Genomic DNA, 16,942 nt, shown 5'->3' on the forward strand with positions numbered 1-16,942 from the left:
ATGCTTTTGGAATAAAAATGCCAATCTGCTCAGCTTTCAAAGGGTTAAATGACGCAGATCCTGGACACAAACTTGATCAGGACATTCCTATCGTGAAGTGATGATCCTAGCGTGTCCTCACCGCACTGATTAGGAGTCGGGGAGAACGTATAGATAGAAGCCAGACAGTTAGAGTGACTCTATTATTGAGTCAGAAAGAGACATGAGCGGAGCAGCTTTTATGTCTTTTGGGGAAGGTCCAAATCAAACCTCGACTCTCTGACAGCAAGTCCAAGTCGCCAACTCATTAGTCTTCATAAACAAATTGCAAGTCAAGATGAAAAGACTTTCAGGTCTGAATGCTGACCATTAAAGCGGCATGGTTTATGGTTTTGACATTTTCCTTTCAAAGCGGTTCTAATTGTTTCTTTCTTTTGCTGGAACAAAGTCCCTTCAATGCATCAGTCTCGCAATAATTAAATATGTCTGGAGTGACTCTTGCTGTCTTGTTTATTTTTTATTGTAATAGAGTCTTACGTCAAAACTCCAGTCTGAATGTTTTGCTTTCAAGTCTTAAATGTCAAGACTTCTGAGAAACAAGTCTCAAGTTAAGTCAGGTCTCAAGCAATTTTAATGTTGGTGACTCACTATAAGTTTGACTGTGAAAATGTGCGTGTGTTCAAAAGAGCAGGGATCCAACTCTTTCTTTAACACCAAATTCAAGGACCTTCCAGGGCCAATACCCTTAAAATTAAAGGACCAAACAGCATAGCTTGAGAAACAGATCAAGGTTAATTACTGTTAAAACACACATAATTTTTTATAATGAGATCTCACAGCAAGCAATTAAAAAGAGCCTATTTACATAATATTTCAAAAGCCCATTAAATTACCCATGGCTTTTTACATCAAAAAAAACCTTCACAGCCATACCCCGACCCCCCCAAAATTCACAAACTTTTAAGGATTTGAAGGGACCGTTCAAACCCTGAAAGTCACAAAACTAGCTGACGTGTAGCGCTTATCACAATGATAATCCTAACAATGGCCCATTTCTGCAATGCACTGTTTTTTAATGTTGTCCTTTGGCTGTTTTTGTGATTTAGGAACAGATAATCAGTGGAAATTCTCCTTGTTCATGTGACGCAACTAGTTGTCAAACCATTAAAACTCCTCCTTACCTATGCAGTAGCAGAGAATGATGGACAGAACCACTGCTATCCCCACAGCAATCAGGGCGGTGCACTTCCAGGAGCAATGTTTGGGAGACTTCTTGAACTTAAAAGCCCCCCTGGACAGGCTGTTTCTGGGCAAAGGGCGCGCCGGTGTGGAGTAAACAGTCCCCGTTGCCATGGTGTAACCAGGGGCTGCTGCGCCGAAGAAAGGTGTCGTTCCTGTGCCCGTTTTAAAAAGAAAATGCCTGCAGAGGAGATAAAAAAGAAATAGGAGGATATGTCATTGTATATGACACTGTACACAGCATATAAACTATATATATACAAATATACATAAATATACATATACATGTAAATGTTCCACCTTAAAAGTTGGCTAAAACTTTTTTTCTTGTCTACAGATGCTAATTGTTAACTAGTAAAGATGAAGTGGGCATTAAACATCCTTTCATTTTATAGTTTTTTTATTTATTTATTTATTTTTTAGCAAATTATGGAATATTTCATGCCAAGTTTCTTTTTTCTCCATGTTTTTAACCGAAATCAAACTAGTGCAGAGGATTCAAAGATTTAAATGCAAGTGAAAGGCGCCTGAATGCAGCAAAAGAAAACTGATGTCGAGCTAGATTTCAAAGGGTTAAAAGACCACATTTTGCTCCTTGCTCCAATCTGTGCTCAATAGCTAAAAAAAGTCCAGTTTAAATTAGAACTCCCGAAAATTCACTAAACTACAGCGAACCTTGGTACACTGGTAACTCTCACGTGTATCACTCTGCAACAGGAACTGGGTTAAATTCTGATATTCGGTATAATCCTGACATTGGAAGAGGTGAACAAAAAGTACCTCGTAAAAACAATCATCTCCCACTTGCCCTTTTACAACTGGGCCTTTGCTAATAGCCCATTATACCTGGGGTAATTAAGAGGGTTTAATCAAATGCACTACGGAGTGATCGTCCTATTAACTTTTAAACCCCACGTGAAAAGCTCTTAAGTAAATGAATTAAGCCTTGTTGCCACTCTTGCCACTACTTAGAGATTAATACCCAAATGCCTCTAGGCTTACAGGGACAGCTGGGGAAATTGGACAGACTGACCATGCATTGCACATGTTCGTCCAATCCGTAACTGTAGAATTTCATTCCTAACATTCTGTTTTTGATAAGAAATAAAATACACTGCTGAGCGGTATATTTATGACTTTGTAGGTAAGTAGGCTTGCTGGTGACCCCCCCCCCCCACAGATAATAGATCTCTTCAAGAACTCTAAATTAAAGTCTTAAATTTTTACAGGGATTATATTAGGAGTTGATTGTAAAACATGACATCTTGATTAATAACACTAATAATAAAAAAAATAGAATAAACAATTTACACAACCTTTATTATTCAGTTGAGGGTCGCTCTGCGTGATTACTCTCCTTCACACTCGCACACAAAATTACACCTGAGACTACCTGTCCAGCACCACCACAGCCATTAATTTTAAACTGGAACAGTTAGGGGTTAAGTGCTTTGCTCAAGGGCACCTCAACATCTTCTCAACATCCGGTAGATAAAATGTCAATTCAGAGAGTGAGGTTTAGAGGAGGACAGCCCTGATTTCTGGCTCTCACATCCTCTAAGTTCTGCTAAAAGTCACATACACACACACACACACACGCGCACACGCGCGCGCGCACGCGCGCGCACACACGCACACACACACGCAAGCACGCACGCACACACACACACGCACATGCACACACACAGTGTTTTTAAATGTCCTATAGATCCCAAGAGGAAATCGGTTGCCACGGTAACCGCTAATTTAAACACACCAATAAAGTGATAAAGCCGTGTTTGCTCATCAATTATTTGTGTGCCATCTGTGAAGTCTCCAAGTTAAGTTTTTAAAAGCTTTTTTTAATCCTGATTCTACTAAAAGAGCTTGAGAACGCCTAATTGGGTGCATAATCTGACGCTGAGCAAGTTAAGGAGCGAAAATCCAAGTAGAGGCGCTTACTGATCACAGTTTGCCTGATTAGTTGACAAGAACGGTGAACCAAGATGCCATTTTTGCTTATTGTAATGTCATTTCTTGGGAGTATCTTCAAATGCTTCATATCCCTAAAATCTGTACAACCTAAGTTCAAACGTTATGTAATAAACCAGAACAACTGATGAAAGTATTGATATTGTGTCATACATTTTGAGCAAAATACAAAAAATTTTCATCAAATTTTACAAGATAGACAGGAATGTGGAGGCTTGTGCTCACCTTTAAAATTTGTAGATAGACGTGTAGGATGAAACTGTCCAAGTGAAGAAAAGAACATTTCTGCACCCTGACTTATTACTACTAAACTTTATTAAGTACACAATGTTTGGGTCATGGGGCCTTTATTATGTAAAGTGAAGAAATTAATGAGGGTCTGATGGCAGAAACATGAGCAAGTTTTTGTTTTTTTTTTGCAAGTAATAGGACAGTGTGCAGGAATTCTCTTCTCTTCGCAAAGTTAACACAACATATTGATTAAAAAATGTTCTAATACGAGAAACATGAAAAAAATACATCTGAACACCAAATAAGTTATTTGAACTATGTACATTATTTGGTTTTTGAGATGTGCTTTGATTTTCATGAGCAGAGTGCAAAAGCATTTTGATCTAGTTTCATCATTCATTCCTCCGGCATCACTGCACATTTCCAATGACAGGGAATAGAAAAGCTTTAGTTTTCTGCTGCCAAAGAAAAAATGTTCCAGCTATTAAGGTTTTATTTTAGACTGATTTATACAAGATCATGTAAACAATGATCTCATGCAGTCATTACACGGAAATACCAGCGCCACTGCACGTTGTCACCACATTTGCACCCCACGTAAGTGAGCATAACATAATGAAGTGAGGAGAAAGGAGACAGAAGCCTCAGCTTTCTGCTGCGAAAAAGAATAAGAGCTCTAGCTTTAATGGTTTTTTGTTTGTTTTTTTTAATTTTAGATAGATTTTAAAAGGATCATGCAAACAAGAATCTCTAACGACCATTTGTGGGATGTCTGTTTTGCCAGCTAAAGAGCCTGACAGACATATCAGTCGGAAAATAAAATCAGCTGATATTATACACTGGTATTGGCATGTTGTTCAATGTGTACCAATATAAAACTTTTTAATCTTGTAACATCATGTAGAAAAAAAAAGCTTGAGATAATTTATGATTACTGAATTGCAGATGAAGTTTACAGTGTACTGATGTCATTTTTATCATTAAACTTAAAATTATCTTGCACATATCTTTGTGACAAGTGTTTGACAACCATATTTGAGGGATAAATGCAAAAAACAATGTGCTTTTCTATATTTATACAGTATATGCAATATTGGTTGGTAAAACAATATCAAAATGTTTAAACTTTTAACTTCCTAATATTGGTATCGGCATCAGTCCCAAAAATCCAGCACTGGTTGGGCTGTAGTCGACTACAACTTTTAGTGCGACTTCATTTTGTTTCTGAGGACTTTCCACTCTTTGTGGTCCAAAAACTTCCTCAGGGGAGTCAGTAATCAGATATTCATTAAATGGTTTTAACAGGTTTGTTTTACACAGGACACATCATTACCCTACACCGTAATGCATTGCTCATATTTCAACCCCGCCACTGATATTTCAGCTACTTCCTCTCTCCGGTGAGGATATCTCGGGGCTAAAAACTCCCCTGATCAATTCTCGACAAAAAGAACAAATGTCAGATTCTGATCGTCTGGCTCCTTGATGCCCCGATTGACACATGCCGTCATGGACAGGCAGGGATTCCATTTAAAGGTTACGGCGCGTCACTGCTGGAATGACAATGCTCCCGGTGTCGGAAAACCTGGAGAAGTTCAGATTCTTCAATCTGGAACAATCTGTGCCGCCGTTGCGGCAGACGGCTCTGTAATACGCAGTTGGGAATGAATTGAGGTCAAAACTTGTACAGCGTCGGAGGCGGCAGACATGTAGTCAAACACACAGGCAAACACACTGCGCTATCTGGGGAGGTAAGTGTAAGTGGATGCAATCTGATGAGGTAGACATAAAGGGGTGTGATGGTGTGAGTGTGAGTGTGTGTGTGTGTACTCTATTTGAGGGGGTGACTAACAATTGCAAGTTGCAGAGATGATGTGGAGGCAGTTTTGCCTGGATATGAAGGTCTCAGATCTACCTGGGCTTTTATTTATGCAGAAATATGAGTACATGATGTTATCATGGGCTCCAAGTCAAAGAAACCTGAACTAAAACCTTCAAAGGCACATCTGTAGTACACCAAAAGCAGTTATGTTACTAACTACAAACATAAAAAACCCTGTATTAATAAATATATAAAATAAAAAAAATGAGTAAACAAATCATAAAATAGCATTTAGTTGCACAATTAATTTGAACAATCTGAGCGCACATTTAATTACTGGAAACATATGGCACACTGTGGGTGGTTAAAACTAGAAAGTCAGCTATATTTCAGTCATTTATTTCCCTTTTGCTTTGTACAAGAGAGCGTAGAGTGAAACTAAAAGCTGTCAGAATCTGTGTGCACCAGCGTCACCGAGACAAATTCCCGCGCCGGACATTTATTGCACTCGGCGTTTAATGTAATTCTGCTGTTGATGTTTTTCATGTCCGCCTTCTTTTTTTATTTTTTTCTTTCTAAAGAGCAGACTGACGGAGTCTAAAGATGAAATGCTGTTGGACATGATTAACAAACAGTGGACCAGTGTAAATGTCTGCAGCTATACACACTGGATGACCGGCTAATTGATTACAGCCAGTGTGATGCAACAAGGCACATTACTATGCTAATCCAGCCGGCCCTAGTGATAGCAACGTGGTGTGCTTTGAGCGAGAGAGAAGAGAAAGAGACAATCGAGAGAGTGCGAGACTGAGAGAGAGAAAATGAATGGCCGTGTGTCAGTGTGAGCGCGGTGCGTTTGTGTGCACGCCTGTCTGTCCCATTGAGAAGCCTCTAACACAAAAGCAGCAGCCAGCCCGGTCTCCTCTGCTCTCACAACGCTGCTTGTCATCAGGATGACATTTGAAAACATCCTCACAGAGGACAAAAGACCAAACAGTGAGTGGGTGGATTTGTCTACGGCTAAGCTCCAGCTGGCAGGGTGAGAGAGCACGCTAGAAACAATGCGAATCGGAGCCCTCAGAATATGTAATCTGCCTATTAGTCGCTGTTCTGTGTTAGCATTAGCATTTCAAGGTGAGAGCTGGAATAATCAGGCCGCTTTAATCCGTGGCCGAGAAAGAGACTCCAGATGTGGCGGGCAACTCTGTGGCTCGTTTTCACACTCGCTGCCGTTTGCCTTCGCTCTCCCCCAGATCGCCACCTGCCCTCTCAACAGGGGGCCTGCTAGCGGGTGCTATTCTGGTATGGCTAGCTCCGCGCCCGTGTGATGCTATTTCAGTGGCGGGAAGCTTTTTTGTGCCATCCTGCCCACAGAGATCAGCGTGGTGCCATCTTGAGCTGCTCCCTCAGAGCGCTCAGAGTGTTTGCACGGGGAATTTAGTGTGTTTAACGAGTTTGATTAAGTAGAGATGAGCTCTTATGTACATACATTTAAGATGGTCTTTGGAGTCTAAGGACTGAGACAGTTACTCTGTGTGCAAGTCAAATTCTGGTGTATTTCAGCTGCTGCAGGTTAAATTTGCAATATAAAATGACTTTTTCATATGACTAAGTGTTCAAATTCCTCCTCGCTATCCATCGTCTGTTTGTGAAAGCTTTTACATTTGCTGGCAATAATCATCTGGACCAGATGCACTTCATGCTGCCAGCAGCAGCAGCAGTTTAAACAGTAGCCTAAAATAAGAGGAAAATATTGCAGAACTCTGGAATCACCACAGAAATGTGTGCTTGGCACCAAAGATGTTGGCAAAATAAATGAAAAGGAAAACACACGAGGAAAAGAAAAAAATACGTCTTGAGGATTACCACTTTGTCTACAGCACCATCCACTTTGGCAGGTAACCAGCCATCACTGCGAGCTCCTTCCTTTTCCAAAAGGCTAGTTGGCTGCTTTCTTTCACATGACTAATCAGTCCTGGTGCGATCCTGACACCGTGGCTGGTGTACAAAAAAAAAAAGTTCAATTTTCCTCCTCTGATGTGAAGCATGACTGTCTGACTCATGATTTACATGTGCGTCCCACACAAACAACTACACACACACACACACACACACACCAAATCCTACTTGGATTACCTCTGCTGTTCTTTTTCGCCCTCGAGAACAATTCTAACGCGTTTTCCATCAGGAAAATGTACTGTCTGTGGGACACTGTACCACATGATGATTTCAGAGCTGAGACATAATTTCATTTCACAAAAGGACTCCCTTGACACATGAATGCAACGGGGATTGACAGCACATTTATAACAGCAACGTGTGGCTGGGCAGGCCTTCAAAAGACTGAAGATTCTGAAATGTCATAACGACTGTCAGAGCTGAATCTCATTGAATCTAAGCGAAGGAAAAAAAATGCTGAAGTGGGCTCCAAAGGACATACATATCTAAGAGCAGGCGCCTACCTGTATTTTATCCAGTGGGGCACTTATGGAGCTTATAGCTCGAACATAAAGGCTGCAAATACATTAATTTCACACATGCTGGTATAGTCTATTTTAAACAAAGGATTAAGTACTGCTCAAGAATAATTACCGTATATGTGCGCTGGTCTCTTGAGGGATGTGGCAATTCATTTTATAATGTAATTCAATAGAATTTCTCTAATTGAAAATATCTCAAAAAACTATTGCAGAGAAGCCAAGTGGTTAGTCAGGGAAACCTGAGGGGTTTATTAAAAGTGCTCCGCACACTTTAAAAATCCGATTGTTTCTCCTGCACTTGAGAACAGCAACCAACAGCAAGCAGCATCACCGCTCTGTTGCCAACTAATAGAGCCCTTTAAATGGAGTGGCCTTTGTCACAATAAAGCAGAAAAACTGAAGTAGAGAGATTTCATGGAATTATCTGAAGTGTAAAACCTGCATTCCTCATGAATTTTCAACAGATAACAAGACTGATCAATTGTTGTAACTTATACATGCTTTTCATTATTGAGATACTGAGTAAATTTTAATTTTTGTGACACAAGAAATGTCACAGTACCCAAAATGTAGTAGTCGCTGAAAATAACAGTGAAATTCCAGGATTCTCAATACCTAAGTTGACCATAAAAAAACAAAAACAAAACATAAATCCCATGTACTTAAACATTCACTACTTTATTAAAAACATTGTAGTTAATTTATTATGCATTATATTAGTAATCCCTGATGATCCTCTGTTGTTGTTCAGGTCTTGTACATGGAAGATGTGACCCTTAAGGCACGTTGAATTGTAAAATGTAAGACGAGATGAGACGAGACGAGACGAGACGAGACGAGACGAGACGAGACGAGACGAGACGAGACGAGACGAGACGAGACGAGACGAGACGAGACGAGACGAGACGAGACGAGACGAGACGAGACGAGACGAGACGAGACGAGACGAGACGAGACGAGACGAGACGAGACGAGACGAGACGAGACGAGACGAGACGAGACGAGACGAGACGAGACGAGACGAGACGAGACGAGACGAGACGAGACGAGACGAGACGAGACGAGACGAGACGAGACGAGACGAGACGAGACGAGACGAGACGAGACGAGACGAGACGAGACGAGACGAGACGAGACGAGACGAGACGAGACGAGACGAGACGAGACGAGACGAGACGAGACGAGACGAGACGAGACAAGATAAGATAAGATAAGATAAGATAAGATAAGATAAGATAAGATAAGATAAGAAAAGATAAGATCAAATAAAATCAAATAAGATCAAATAAAATCAAATAAGATCAAATAAGATAAGATAAGATAAGATAAGATAAGATAAGATAAGATAAGATAAGATAAGATCTTTATTGTCATTGGTTAAAACAACGACAGTCAGTTTGGTGACTCTTCAGCATCAGTAAGATGCAGGAAAAAACATAAACAATGGAAATAAATACAGACTACAGACACAATAAAAAGTGGCCAGTGCAAGTGAATGTGCAATTTGCGGGGGTGTGAAAGGTGTGAAAAGGCATGAGGTCTGTCAGAGGTGTTACCCAATCAGCTGAGAAATGCATATAAACCTAATTTCAGTAGATCTTGAATTACTGTGCTTAAAATCTTTGTTTTTATTTCACTCTATTTTGAGCAACATAAAATATATTTCCCATTCCACCAAAGCCCCTTTAAACCAAAGTGAATTAAACTCAAAAGGCAGAGGCAGTATGCTTGCATTACAAAACAGGGTGTTCAACACATCACTGTTTCCATTTAAATAAACATTGGGTGACATTTTGTTGGGGCTGAACGCAGCTTTGGCCTTTGTAGGTTATTTGTCCTCATCCTCCTTCACTGTGATTAGACAGCTGGGTAACAAGTGACAGTGATGAGCCCTGCCTTTTGCCTAAATTAAACATTTTTGAACTCTTGGCAACATAGAAAAAATGCCAAACCTGCAGTGGTCAGTGTAGAATAGATAGTGTCAATATGAATTGCTCCCATTACAACGAATTAACAAAACACACTGGCCCTGGATCTTTTTCTTTTTATTTTACGACAAATTGATGTAGAGATGTTGCTCTGTGTGTTCTTGCCATAAATGTATAAAGAGAACTGGAAAAGTGTTCAAGGACGTATGGACTTTCATTGTTTGAGCAGCTAACTAGCCCAACACCAACTTAAATGGGGATGAAATGACGACTAAAAATGACTATAAAATGATTAAAGACCGACGCAAGGAAACCACGAGAGGAGACAGGAAACGAGCACAGACGGTTTAAAGAGACATGAGACGTTGTTTCCTTTGAAGCCTCACATTAAGCAACGCCCATTTCTGATGAGGGCAGCAGCCGATCAGCTGATTGGGCCACTTGACTTCAAGAATAAAGTTGTAATATTATTTAAAAAAAGTCATAATATTTTGAGAAAAAAAGAAGTAACATTATGAGAATAAAGTCGTAGCTTTACGAAAAAAGTGTAATTTTATGAGAATAAAGTTGTAGTATTACAAGAATCAAGTCAAAATTTTATGAGAAAAAAAGTCAAACTTTTACGAGAATAAAGTAAATGGCAAATGGACTGCCCTTGCATGACACCTTTCTAGTTGTACAACCACAATTTACACCACAAATCACATTCACTGCCACCAACATGCACTCACATGCAATTTCAGTTTAGTCACCTCAGTCCATTTCAGGCCTGAGGATACTTCAACATTTTGACTGGAGGAGCTGGGGATTGAACCACTGACCTTCTGATTAGAGAACAACCACTCTACCTCTGAGCCGCAGCTGCTCCTTCATCCTTATAATCTACCATTGTTTTTGCTGTAACATGGCCCTAATCCTCTGTCGGAGAACCCTGGTAGGCGCTCTACGTATTTTTTGGGCATTTTATGGCGGATTAGAACACTTGCAGGAGTATATATTGGCCTATCAGATCCAGGTGAGATGCATCCCTGGTACCTATGCTTTTGGAGAAAAACGAGTACTACCACATTTTCAAAGTTTTGGCATCAACTAGCTAGCAAAATATGAGTATTTGTGACATTCCAAAAGCCGAGTATGGACTCATAACATACAGTAGCTGAGTCCAACTTTCAACACTGCTTGATGTTTGTTTCCTTTTTATTTTTTTCCTAAGCTGCAAGAAAAGGCTTCATTTGTTTGACGCACATGTTTGATCTTTATAAAACCGCGAGAGTAAATGAGCCAAAATCAAACTTGGTGTCTTGACACAGCTTTGGCAGTGTGATCACAGCGAGATCGGGGACTTTATTCACTCACCATATAATAATGAGGCATAGTTACAGTAGTAGTTACTGAGTGCAGCACTTCACTCATTTAAAAAAGAACACTGAAAGCCATTCACAGTGAAAGCTAGTTGGTATTGAGTCAAATTAAAACACTCATGCTTTGAAGACTAGCACTTTTATGGGAGGTTACACACACGTAATTCATTACTGCTAATTGCAGTGAAAGTAGCTAATGCTGTCAAATGAGTGCTTTAGTTTCAAGGAGGTCATGTCAGAGGAAATATACTGAACAAGATCACAACATTGTGATTTATATTTGACATTTTTTTTAATCAACGGCCTTGTATGGAATAATTTACTGTCTGCACATGTGGTAACGTCTACTGTGCTGCATAAGAAATGACAATGTTGAGGATTCAGGAGAAAATCACACCCCTGTGCTACCTGAGGCCACCTACGTATGCACTGCGCCAAGACTTTGCTGGCCTAAAACCCCCTGAAGACATCCTAATAAATACTTTCTGGAGCTTCTGTTTACATTTCCCAACCTGGTGGTCTTCTTGACATCTGCAATTACATGGTGAACTGGGTCTTTCCCTTTTGGCCCCGTTGGTTCGCAGCAGCACCTCAGTTCCCACCCACTGACAAGCACTTGATTTAGAGTCCACTGTGGTGATAGTGATTTATGCCTCGGCTGATGATAGGTGTGCACATATTGTTTTGTCGATACAGCTAAGACAGCTCAAGGTCATTGCGCGGTTAGTATTCAATCACCGCATCTTCCCCCGAAAGTGAAACTGTCACTACATATCCCAATTGATTCAGTCAGATCATAAGAGGTTGTTGCTCCACGCTGCCACAGACGAAATACAAAGTTTGCATTCATCCCAGCCTTGGAAAAAGAGTGGAGCGGCGTGCCAGGGAAATATCAGGCTAGAATGCAATCATCTACTCGAGGCCATTTCTGAGTCAGAGCGCAATGTACCGCACTTCATTAGCCGGGATATTTTGAGCTTGCTGATTAAGAGAGATGTAACTGATGTTTCAGGAGGAAAACTTGGCAGAGGCTCCTATGACAAAGTAGTATCTTGCGCAGCAAATTTCGATATAACACACAATCCCCTTACTGGGTTCCCAGTTAAGTTATAGCCTCTCTGATTTGAACTGGCACGCTCTCTGATATCCACACAGTTCACTCTGATCCTGCACTCTGCTTCTGACTGTGGGTCTGGCTCATTTAGCTGTCAGCCCTTAACCCTTTGAAAACTGAGCAAATTGGCTAGATTTCTTTCAAAAACATTGGAGAAAGGCAATGAGCAAAGCAAAAGCAACAAAGAAATGGCCCAAAAATAAGCAAGAAATTAGTAGGAAGTTACAGGAAAATTACCTAAAAATAAGCAAAAAAAAGAACAGTAAAATAACAGAGACAAGAAAATGCCCTTAAGAAAGTGCAAAAAATAAAATATTTCTATAAATAAATAAATAAATAAAATTACATATTTAAATTTACCAGACCCATAATAAAGTTTTGTTTTTCCTTGCCCCACTACCTCAGTGGACGTATCAGATTCAAATTACTTCAAACAAGATTTCAGTTAGCAGGGATACAGGAAGGAAGAGAAGAACCCAAAGAGATATTAATGACTTGTTGGTGATGGTAAGCAAAGTATTGCCACACACTATTATTTATGTTACGTTATCCATGGAAGATTTTTGTTACCATATCATTATATGCAAGAAAATTCCATGACTTTTCAAAAACTTTCAAGGATTTTGACTATTTCCATGACTAGTCATGACCATGGGATCCCTGAATATATTTTTCTAGAGATTTTTCTTTCACTTGTGGATCTCCTCACTGCCAGTTTTCAAGTAATTTTCTTGTCACCTTTTACTAATTTTTCTTTGCAAATTTCCAGACATTTCCTGCCAAGTTGCTCATTGCCTTTTCCCCATGCTTTTCAAAAGAAATCAAACCAATTCCCTCCAGTTCCAAAGGTTTGAATTGCTTGTAACAGGTGTCTGAATAGAGCACAACAAAACTAATATCAATCCAGTTTGTAAAGGGTTAATTGTGGCTGCACACAAAAAGCAAATAAACTAGCACTATTTTTAACAGAGGAGAAAAAATATGTTTGTCAAACTCAGCAGGAGTCATATTAAGCCATGCACAGTTTGTGGGATGATAATTTCTCCTGATGAGTTCTTAAAATAGGCTGAAAAACAGCCAAACTTCAATATCTAAAATCCTGGAGTGAGTTTATCGCTTTATTATCCACACATGTTCGAGGAGTGGCACTCAAAACATTAATAAAATCCCCAGGTGTCATGAATTACTGTTTGCTTGAATCATTTTTTCACCGGTTTAGTTAATGCCAGTTCCCAGTATGTTCCACTGTGCCGTTTATTGCCAGTTGTCATGGGGAGGATGTAGACTCATACAGTTCCCAGCATTTCCCTCCAGCAGACAGAGAGAAATGTCATAGCTTGAGTTAAACACGTGCTGCGGTTCACGCTATCTAATACTGAACGTCATCCTGCCAGGATGGGTGGTACTTATTGTGTGCTTTCCTTAAAACCGTCGCAGGTCATGCAAATGATAAAGGTGCGGTGGAGGCAGCATCAATATAAAGCCGGTAATTTATGTTTGTCAACAAAAAACACACAGCTGGCTCAATCACGACTGGGTGAGTCACAGTTGAACCCGACTGTGAGTTTTATGGATGTGAGCCCAGTAACTGAAAAACACATCAAATGGGCTGGTGGATGAAGCAGACAGGTCAGTAGATTTGAACTAAGCAAAATAAGGCAAACAAGCCATCAAATTAACCTGTGGATGGCCACAGGAGATCACTGTTTGTATGATTCTGTTTAAATGGATATAAATAAAAACCATAATAGCCAGAGCATTCATTCCTTTTGCAGCAGAAAGCTAACGCTTTTGGCTTTCCCCGTCATCATGTCATGTGAACATGTTCTCATCCCAACTCGTCAGTGACCTTCTGCGTACACTTATGACATTTTAGGTATCCTTCTGTGTCACCTGTTTACACTCTGGGATGCAGTGACGGTGATGTCAACAAATGCACCTGGTGTGATGACATCATGGTGGGACGCCGCAACACAGTCAGAGATGGTTAGCTTTAAACAAAAGGGGCACATCGTAAGGTGTAGAACCCCCCCCAACACACACACACACACACACACACACACATCCAACCTTACAACTCCTGCACGAAAGTCAGCTGTTTGTGCGACACGTCTATCAGCCCACTCACACACCTTATACAGGTATTATGTGGTTACTGACAGCATTATTACCTGACGCCGTTGTTTCAGGCCGTGTTCTCAAGTGACACCACCCATGCGTGTTGCATGTGGACGTGCCAGGCGTCATCCAGCTGTCTGCCAATGTGAAATAACACCACACTGTCTGAACGTGTTCTCATCTGATGCTGTCCAGCTGCATTTCAGTTGGACTCTGAAGGTGGCCTTTGCCATCACGCTCGTAGGCCGAGAGCACTGACAAATGGCACAATCAGACGAGTTCAGAGTGAGAACGGGCTGGTCATGACTTTACGTTACCTTACCGTATTTGTCCTACAAACACATTTCCCTGTAATGTCGACTGACGTCCACGGGAGATCTCTGTTTGCTATTGCAGGGGCAATTTGTCGATCTAACCGATGTCATGGATCACAGAAATTTGTCAATTTGCAAACATGTTGCAATATAGTAGGCTGCACCTGCTCCAAGCATGGTTACTACTGGAGAACAAGCTGCAGCCCATGAATGCGGCTAAACTGGCGAATCATAGGAGCCCAACTGCTGCGCACGGACACCTGAAGTGGAAGACTCCCGGAGTGCTTTGTCAACATGGCAGGAGACAGTATCATCCTGTTCACTTTTTGTCTCCTCCCAGGCATGATATATTAGGATTATTAACAACCACAATGTGTTTTCTGTTTGTAGTAGTCACTTAAACTTTCTGCACTGCCACTAATGTTACATCATGCCTCACCTCACCTCAGTATTCGGCTGTTTAATATTTTCTGTTTGCTTTAATGGCCATGCATAAGTTAGAAAACGGCTTAAACTAACGAATCTTTGCAAAAACAAAATGCATATTACTCAAGTGCTTAAATAAATCCATGTCAAAACCGTGTTTTAAGTAAAGTACTCAAGGAAAGATATGCATTCACAAGTTCAGGGAAAATCATCAAAAACTGATTAAGTTACACAGTTTAAGTAAATTGTGGATTGTTAGTAAATCCATGATTAATAATTAAAAATCATATGGATGAATATGTTTTATGTTTTATTTTGTAAAATCTGATGAAAAAACATTGCTGTTTTTTAAATGACTTACACAACCTTTCAGCTTAGTTTGTACTGATTTTTGGGATATGAAGCACTTGAAGATCAAGAAATGACATCACAATAGGCAAAATACCAGTGTAGGCACTGGCAGACCATTTCTGCAGCAGAATTTTTAGGATTCAATGAGTGAAATATTTGCTGTTCCTCTCCCTGATTTTGAAATGTAAATTATATAAAGAGCCCACTTTAAAAGCTGCAATACACTGAACTGAAATTAAAATAAACATTTTAAACAGCAGCTTGGTCCCCGCTTATTTATTTCACATGATTTTGTTTTCTGAGTCAGTGAAACTGGCTTCACAACAACACCTGGAGCTGAATTCGCTGTTTCTGTTGTAGGTCATCGTGGGTCACTCACCTGCTCTCCAGGGCCACATTGCTGCCCAGGACCCAGCTGTCCTGCAGCTGGACGCATTCCGCCGTACTCTGCAAGTCGGCCGCCAGGCCGGCTGTGGGCGGCGGGCTCGGGCTCCTCTGATTGGCCAGTGAGCTGCGGCTCAGGGACGTGATGGACGGGTGCTGCTTATGTGGGGGTGGGGCTGGTGGCAGAGGAGGCGGGCCTTGCTGACTACATAGATGGTCACCTGAGGTAAAGCAGAGGGAAAGAGACATCAGTATGTTAGTTTGTGTGTTGGGTTTTTTTTTGTACTTTATTTGGCTTTACAGAAATTGAGAGATGACAGTTAAAGTGTTGTGCCAACTGTCCTCCACCCACTCAAGCCTACCATCCACAACAACTCCCTACCCCATGGCACGAGTAATTTAAGAAAATAATACTACTGCCAATAATAATTATAATAACAATTCATTAATTCATTTAATCATATTTGGTTTATTTGTTCATTTCTGTGTGTGATTTGCAAAACAACAAAAACCCATGATGCACTTTTTCTCATAGCATTTCTACACATCCCACAAACAAACACAAAACTTATATAAACTTATTACAAGAAAACTTATAATACCTGCACCTTTCTTACTAATAACAGAAGCTCCTGTAGCTACAGATATAAAAGGCCAACCTCTCTATATTTACCTTTCTTTTTCCACAAATCATATTAACTGTAGCAATAACAACAAAAAAAACAATCTAACAATTACGTTAACAATACTGTTACTCAGAAAGTTCATAATGTCCCATTTTTTTTCTTTATACTTTCTTTTAAATTGAATGATATTTATTATACAATAGTGTATTATGTATGGTTTGTGTATTCTTTAAAGTTACCCTCCACTCAAAAATCAAAAATGTAATTTTCTTCAGTTTATGTCCCCTTGTGAGATTTGGGCTTTATAGATAAAACTGAATTATCTGCCAAAAACCTAATTTCAGCATATATTATTGTGTCTTTCACAAGGGTTAATGCTGTGTTAGCCACTGCCAGTTAGCCATCAAGCTAACGAGATAAAAAACAACATAAATTAAAGATGCTATTTACATTTACTATTCTAATACCTCTGCTGGGTTGGCGATACTTTAAATGAATTTCACATTGTGTGGATATTAACATGACCTTTTGCAGACGTCTTTTTTTTCTTCATACTTTACGACTAAATATTGTTATTGAGATGACGTTGGCACGAGAC

At 40.1% G+C, this 16,942-nt stretch overlaps 1 protein-coding gene across 1 annotated transcript in view; it reads right to left on the minus strand.

Moving 5' to 3' along the window:
• Window positions 1-16,942, minus strand: part of LOC121947781 (teneurin-3-like) — a 173,716-nt gene that overhangs the window by 90,955 nt on the left and 65,819 nt on the right. Inside the window, exons 3-4 of the mRNA XM_042492896.1 lie at window positions 15,714-15,939; window positions 1,161-1,399 (exon numbers count right to left, since the gene is read on the minus strand). Of these exons, the coding sequence (XP_042348830.1) occupies window positions 1,161-1,399; window positions 15,714-15,939 (465 nt within the window). The remainder of the gene's footprint in view (window positions 1-1,160; window positions 1,400-15,713; window positions 15,940-16,942) is intronic.

This window comes from Plectropomus leopardus, chromosome 9 (genome assembly GCF_008729295.1).
Source record: "Plectropomus leopardus isolate mb chromosome 9, YSFRI_Pleo_2.0, whole genome shotgun sequence".
NCBI classification, from domain to species: Eukaryota; Metazoa; Chordata; class Actinopteri; order Perciformes; family Serranidae; genus Plectropomus; species Plectropomus leopardus.